Source organism: Neomonachus schauinslandi, chromosome 6 (genome assembly GCF_002201575.2).
Source record: "Neomonachus schauinslandi chromosome 6, ASM220157v2, whole genome shotgun sequence".
NCBI lineage: Eukaryota > Metazoa > Chordata > Mammalia > Carnivora > Phocidae > Neomonachus > Neomonachus schauinslandi.
Genome location: NC_058408.1, coordinates 52,863,573 through 52,871,677, shown reverse-complemented (window position 1 = coordinate 52,871,677; position 8,105 = coordinate 52,863,573). Strand labels below are relative to the sequence as shown.

General features: G+C 39.0%; 1 protein-coding gene across 1 annotated transcript in view; it reads right to left on the bottom strand.

The window, feature by feature from the left end:
• Nucleotides 1-8,105, bottom strand: part of SLC9C2 (solute carrier family 9 member C2 (putative)) — a 100,629-nt gene that overhangs the window by 81,035 nt on the left and 11,489 nt on the right. Inside the window, exons 5-6 of the mRNA XM_021682868.1 lie at nt 2,542-2,658; nt 1,081-1,242 (exon numbers count right to left, since the gene is read on the bottom strand). Coding sequence (XP_021538543.1) covers nt 1,081-1,242; nt 2,542-2,658 — 279 coding nt within the window. The remainder of the gene's footprint in view (nt 1-1,080; nt 1,243-2,541; nt 2,659-8,105) is intronic.

Sequence of the window (8,105 nt, the reverse complement as noted above, 5' to 3'; positions counted from 1 at the left end):
AAGAAAGAAAGAAAGAAAGAAAGAAAGAAAGAAAGAAAGAAAGAAAGGAAAGAAAGAAAGAAAGAAAGAAAGAAAGAAAGAAAGAAAGAAAGAGAGAAAGAAAGAAAGAAAGAAAGGAAGGAAGGAAGGAAGGAAGGAAGGAAGGAAGGAAGGAAGGAAGGAAGGAAGGAAGGAAGGAAAGAAGGAAGAAAGAAAGAAAAAAGATGAAGGAAATGACCCTTCAGGGAACTTTTTCTGTAATTTTACTGATTCGGGTCAGTAAGCAACTCCTGAGTGGCATTTTATCTATAGAGGAAGCAGCACTTCTAAATGACTGGAGAGGACAAGAGGAGCAATTAAGCTCTTGATATCTGAGGTCTTTCACAGATGGAAGTCACTCTACTGTGTGGCGTGAAAGCAGAAGCAGGATATGACCATTTCAATGCAGTTACTATGGCTCTTGGGGACTGGCCACCTTACTAAGGCCAGTAAAAGACTTTAATTGCCCATCTCACTAGACTAAACCAGCAAATGATTACTGCAGGTCTGTCAGTGCTAGGCACTCTGACTCCTGCCATTATTCCACTCTTCCAGATCCAGGTACACCTGATTTCTCCCTCTCTTTTCCTGCCTCCTAGCTGCTGGTAATAGCTGCCATTCCTACAGTCTCCTCAGTCTGGTACCCACTGAGTGAAAGACAGCTGGGCTGGAAAGACCTCAGGAGCATCTTTCCCAGCAATCTCATTTTAGAGATGGGTTGCTAAAGTCAGAACAGGAATCAGCACAGAGCTGCCAGTGATTTCCAGGGGACGGCCAGTGACTAAATGTAAGGTCAAAAGGTGGGGCTCGAAAAGAATAAGAGAGTAATTACATGGAGAAGAAATGCAAAGGGAAGGGACATTGGACTTGGAATTAAGGGGATGTTAAGAAAGAGCAGGAAAGAGCTAGAAGTGGCAGAAGATAATATGACAAGACGCACAGAGGGGCCACCACAAGGAAGAAGCAGTTGGGAGGAGGCAACTGGATTCAAGATTAATGAAAACCAAAAATACATAAAATTCACTTCAAGGACAGCATTTTTTGTATCTGTTTCTGCCTTACCAATGTAGAAGGTCATGTACACCATTGAAATGCAAAGAATGACACTAGTAAGTGTATTGCTAAAGAGGTCAGTCAATATAAACTGAATGATTCTTGCACACGAATATCCACATATTATGCTTCCCAGGATGTCCAAGGAGAGGCCCAAGATTACATGTAACTCTAGAAAAAAGAAAATAAGAAAAAAAAAAGAAGTTGAACTATAATTTTCATTTCTTTCATTGATGGCATTTGGGTCTATGCACTTCGGTTTGCTTTTGAGATTTTGAATGGGACCTTGTTCTTCAGCAAGTGGGGGTTCCCCATGAAAGCCTGGCAAAACAGAGACTCTGGGGATATTATTTCCCTTAAGTCTACAGTTTGAGATTCACTTATCCAGGGACAGCAGACTCCAACGTCCTCAAAAGCCAGGCAGAGAGCATAAATGTGGAAAGTCTGTGACAAACGGGAGAGTGAATGTCTGACCAAAAGACATCCAAATTCGTATTTTTTACAAACTATGTTTGGGCCAAGCAAATCATGTCCAGGGTCGCCACCAACCTGCAGTCCATTTGTGACCCCTGCCCCCAGCCCAGGGGCATTTGGGAAATGGAGAAGAGAAATTTTCCGTAGTCCCAATAACTGGGGGCAACACTGGCAGTAATGAGCATGTGTCAGGCAATACCAAGGGCAGTCCTAAATAACAGACTGTCCCACCCCAAATGCCTCTAGCTCCCCACTGAGAAGCACTGCGATCCCCTTTTATCACCAACATTCTTTCTCCTTTCAGCACCTCTCTCCTCCTAAAACTATCACATAAACAGATCAGGAGGACACCTTTTCCCTTTTTATGCTGTGATTTCCCCGCCTCCTTTCTTTTCTACTAGAACCACTTCTGCAAACCTAGCAAAGCAACACGCTCCATACCCCCAGTGAACTTTAACCACACTAATCTATTATCACTCCCAGGGCCTGACTCTCCAGTACTCCTGGAAACATTCTGCCTTCACCCGCAGGCTTAAATTCAGGATCAAGTCAATTCTTAATATCCACTCACTGAGATCCAGATCGATCCAGGAAGGAAGTTACTCTTGTGTGCCTGTGTGTGTATGGGTGTGAAGGAAAGAGATGAAACCATTTCTTTAACATTCTTTCCCCCTTCCTGTCCAAGAAAACACACAGATGGTAATTATTTTCTTGTTAACTGATATTCTACTTTAATTGGTCCAAAAGTATAGAGAAAGCAGTAAAGTTAAGACATCTTGAATGTATTTTATTTTATTTTTACTTTTTTAAAGATTTATTTATTTATTTATCTGTACACCCAACATGGGGCTCAAACTCACGACCCTGAGATCAAGAGTCACATGCCCCTCTGACTGAAACTGCCAGGCGCCCTTTAATATATTTTAATTTCAGTGTGAATTGAAATGCATCATATAATAATGATTTTAGAAAATAAGACAAAAAAGATGCTCCTACCCGTAAACATGGAACTCTGGAGAAAGTTGCTCCGAAAAATTCCAAAACAAATGGATGTGAAGCCACAAATGATCATTGATTCTCCTCTTATGATATCAGTATACATTTTGGAAATGCCTGGAAAAGGAAATAAAAAATGTAATTTAATTTGGTACATGAAAATGATGCTCTTGCACAGGAAACACAAAAATAGAAGAGAAGGAATATGTCAAACAAAAAAGAAAAAAGCCATGACTGGGGTGGGTCTGCGAGGCAACCCCAATCACCATTTTTTAATCTCTCCAATGAAAAGGAACAGGACAAGAACATTCTTTGAAGTGTTCATGGCCTCAAATCACACTTGAGTTTTAGAATGAGACAGAACACTTCTCAGGACACAATATTTAGCTTGAATAAATATGAATAGACTCCACAAAAAATCACATTTTAGAAATAAGTACAGGGTCGCCTAGATGGCTCAGTTAGTTGAGCGTCCAATCTTGATTTCAGCTCAGGTCGTGATCTCAGGGTTGTGAGATCAAGCGCTGCATCAGGCTTCCATGCTGGGTGTGGAGCTTACTTAAGATTCTCTCTCTCCCTCTCCCTCTGCCCTTTCTCCCCTCCCCTGGCACACGCACATGCATGCACACACACTCTTTCTCTCTCAAAAAATAAAAGGAAAAAAGAAAGAAGTACAAAGGATGACCCAGCAATTCTACTTATAGACATATGCCCAAGAGAATTGAAAACCTATGTCCACACAAAAATTTGTCCATGAATGTTCATAGCGGTATTATTCATAATAATCAATTGAATTATTCAGCCACAGAAAAGAATGAAGTACTGACTGTTACATGTTACAACATGGATGAACTTTGAAAACATTATACAGAGTGGAAGAAGCCAAACACAGAAAACATATTGTATGGTTTGATTTGTATGAAATGTCCAGAATGGGCAAATCCATAGACAGAAAATAGACTTGTGGTTGCCAGGGATTTGGGGGAATGGGGGTGTAAGAAGTGACTGCTGGTAGGAGATTTCTTTGGGGGTAATTAAAAATGTTCTAAAATTAGATGGTGATGATGGTTGTATAACTGCAAATATAGACCCCTGAAATCTACAGTTTAAATTTTTTTAAATTTTTTCTTTAAGTAGGCTCCACACTCAATAATGGGGCTTGAACTCATGACCCCGAGATCAAGAGTCACATGCTCTACTGACTGAGCTATCCAGGGGCCACTGTACAGTTTAAAAGGATGAATTTTATGGTATGTGGATTATATTTCAATAAAGCTGTTATTAAAAATTAAATACAAAATCTTATTGGCACTTAACATTCACAAACAGGTAAGTGTAATGGAAAATATAATCAAATTAATTGCTTTGTGATATGCAACTTATGAATAGGGTGATAGTGACTGGTACTTGCTCAACCAGTATCCATCCTCTGTTCTTGGTAACAATACTGGTTTTATCCAGGGTGGCAACGTGTCCAGTTAAATGACCACTTTTCCTCATGGCCTGGGCTTCTAAGAGTGTCCACTGAGATAAAAATAAGTGGAAGTTACCAAGTGGGATTTGGGGAAAATTTCTTGGAGGGAGAGGTGACTTGGTTGAAAGGAGCATCTCTTTGTCCCTTGCCCTTCTTCCTCTTCTTACCTGAAATGTGGACGTGATGGCCAGAACTTTAGTAGCCAACTTGTGATCCTGAGAGTGGAAACCATACGCAAAGAATGGAGGAGCAGATAAATAAACCCCACAGGGCTTTAAATGTCATCTTTTAAAGTGATTTTAAAATAAGAAAAAAGTCATATTTCCCCATATGTTTACCAATTACAGTGCTTCCCATTGCTTTGTGTAGATCCAAATTTCCATTTGATACGTTTCTCTCTGCCTGACTTCCTTTAACATTTTTTTTTTATAGTGCAGGTCCGCTGGTGATAAGTTCTTTCAACTTCAATATGTTTAAGAAAGTTTTATTTAACCTTTGCTTTTGAAAGATAGTTTCACTGAGAATTTTAAGCTTTTCTTTTAGTACTTTAACAATGTCGCTCCACCATCTTTTGGCTTACATTGTTTCTGAAAAGAAGTCATTAGTTTTGTTCCTCTGCATATAATGTGTCTCTTTTTCTCCCTCTGGCTGCCTTTAAGATATTCCCTTTATCATTGCTTTTTAGGAACTTGATTTTTATGTGCTATGGTGCAGTTTTCCGCTTCTTGGGCTCATGGTATGTTGAGCTTCTTGAAATCTGTGGTTGTAAAATCTTCATCAAATTTAGAAATTTTTCATTCATTATTTCTTCAAATATTTTTTTCTTTCTTCCTCTCTGTCTCCTCTCTTTTGGGGACTTGTATATTAAGCCACTTGAAGTTGTCCCACAGTGGCTCACTGATGTTCTGTTCACTTATCTTAGTCTTTCTCTCCATGTGCTTCATTTTGGATAGTTTCTATTGCTGCATCTTTAAGTTCCCTAATACTTTCTTTTGCAGTATCTAATCTACTTCCATCAGTGGAATTTTTGCCTTAGCTATTGTTTTTCATCTCTAGAAATTTGATTTAGGTCTCTTTTATATCTACCATATATGTCCAGTGATATGCTGATAAATCACTTCTACAAAATTAAAACAAAAACAAAACAACCTCATTTGTAGCATTTGCAAATTCCACACATAAACACTCCCACCATAGCCAATTTGAAGCTACTAATGGTTTAACAACTGGCTTGCAAAATTCCTGATTATTTAACAATGTGCTCTCATAAGCTGATAGGAGTAAGTTCTAACCCAGCCTTAATCTTTCCTCTAATTTTTTGACCATACAGAGTTACAATAACTGCTTTAATATTTTTGTCTGATAATTCTACCATCTGCCTCATAACTCAATCTACTTATTATTTTTGTACACTTTATGGGTCATATTTTCCTGCTTCTTGGATATCACCAAGAAGATATGACTGGCAGTTGGCCCGTGACTTGGACCCGTGTGATTAGAGGCCCTTCAGCCACTCCCCTGTGCTTGGAATGTGAGTTTCACTTGCCTTTCCTGCTCCCAGAGGCTGCTCCAAGGACATAGCCTTAAGATAGTGATGTGGTGTTCAGAACACCTACACAGTGTACGTGACTGGACCCAGGTAATGCCTCTACATAAACTTTCCAGATTTGGTGAGCAGGTGCAAGGATGCTTTCATCTTGCTGCTGCCCAAGATAAGCCTTGTATGTAAGTCTTTTGCTTATAAAAGCTGCCACCTACCAACCTGCAGTGACCTGCCTCTTGCTTTAGTTTCTCCCTGCCCTCCATGTATGGGGGTCAGTTTCAAATCACACCCAGGAAACTCCCAGGAGGGTTGCTAACCAATCTTCAGCTTACTACCTGTTGCTAGCTTTGACCATGACAGAAGGCACAAAACTACTGGTTAAACAGGCGTAGAAACTATTAGCACATTTGATTTAGTTGGTCAAGAAATCCTTTCATCCTTTCCTCAAATTCAGTGAGTCAACCAGGAACAGGTAAAATACGAGGTCTGAAGTATGAAGCTTTTTTTTTTTTAAGATTTTGTTTATTTTAGAGAGAGAAAGAGCGAGAGAGAGCATGAGCAGGAAGAGGGAGAGGAAGAGGAAGAAGAAGGCTCCCTGCTCAGCCCTGATGCAGGGCTGGATCCCAGGACCCTGGGATCATGACCTGAGCCGAAGGCAGATGCTTAACTGACAGAGCCACCCAGGTGCCCCAGTATGAAGCTTTGACTTTGACTTATAGTTGTGTTTAATGGCAAAATACCACAAGAACTACTTCCCTATTCTTTATTGGCTTAATGTAGAACTAACTTATATTCTCTAATTCATTGTAAAATTTGGAAAAAGAAAGAATAAAACAAAAACCACATACAATTTCACGACTCAGATACAACCTTAATGTTGAGGTCTTTTTCTAAGCTTATAAACTTTTTCCTCAATTGAGATCATACTAAAACTTTGTATTTTATTCCTTTATAAGGACCCTATTCCAGATTTGTTTTAAAGTAAAAATTGTTTGAGCCCAGTGCATTCTTTTCAAACAGGTAATAAATAGACAATTTCCTTTTCACTTGTGTGTGAACACCCACCACTTTTTTCAGTGGGTCAGGCCATTGAGACCGCAGGGTTTACAGTGCACAAGGGCACCACATCAAAAGAAGCACTATTCACATTATAGGAACTGTAGTTTTGTATATTATGATAATTTTAGGCATGTGGCAAAAAAATATCTTTCCTTTAAAAATTAATGTATTATGACAGTTAGAAATAAACTGTTTTGAAGAAAGGACCATTTATCTTATTCACACATACAGCCAAAATGGTGACTCTGTGAATACCATAAATAAGAGTGATATCCCCGCTAAAAATGAGTCAAATTTATTAGGAAAAAATGTTATTGGATCCAGAATCCACATACCACCTTGAGCATTATTGACATAAAGAAAATATCAACTAAGAGCTAAATAGCTTCACTAGTTTTCTTTTAAAGAAATAGAAAACTTTTTATTATACTTCCTTTTTGAAAAAAAATTTAATATAGAAACTGCAATAAATAATGTTTATAGCCACTTACAGTCAAGAGATTTCAGGAAAAGGAGCAGGAAAAAAATGAGGTGCATAAAACAACTGGCAAATACAAATGGCTAAATGAGAAAGGCAGATGAAGGAAAAATAGGAAAAATAACTTGTACTTAAAAAAGAGAGAGAAATAAAAGAGGACAGGATCAGACTCTTTGAGAAAGATGACAATTTAGGATATCACTACCAAAAGTGTCTTAAAACTTACATTTTCCCAAATGCAAGTATAAATGGGTCTAAAGGGGTGCCTGGGTGGCTCAGTTGTTAAGCATCTGCCTTCGAATCAGGTCATGGTCCCAGGGTCCTGGGATCAAGCCCTGGCGTCGGGTTCCCTGCTCATCCGGAAGCCTGCTTCTCCCTCTCCCACTCCCCCTGCTTATGTTCCCTCTCTCTCTGTGTCTCTCTCTGTCAAATAAATAAATAAAATCTTAAATAAATAAATAAATGGGTGTAAAATTGGGAATCCCACTTGCAGGCAAGGTTGGAGGTTTCCCATTCCAATCATAAGGCAATATATTCCACTAAATATAAATACGTTAAAATTGGTTAGAAAAATATTTCCGAGTCAAAAACAGAAACCATAGCATCTAATCATTTCATGTTTTTACTGCTGTGTTAATAAAACATGACAACAGGGGGATATTTCAGAGTGAAATCATCTTTTACCAAATAAGAGGGGAAGTACTGCAAGACCCAAAACCCTCTTGGGAATAAGCTATTATTGAACATGTTTGCCCAACTATGTTCTGACCCATTTCTTTTAAATAAACTACACCCCCTTCCACTACCTGCTTAAGGTTAGCTAGACCAAAAGGGAGGCAGTTCTTCTTCTTCTTCTTCCCTCTCCTCCTTCCCTTCCCCCTCCCTGTCCCCTTCCTTCCCTTCTCCTTCTCCTTCTTCTTCTTCTTTCTTCCTCCTCCTCCTCCTCTTCTTCTTCTTCTTCTTCTTCTTCTTCTTCTTCTTCTTCTTCTTCTTCTTCTTCTTCTTCTTCT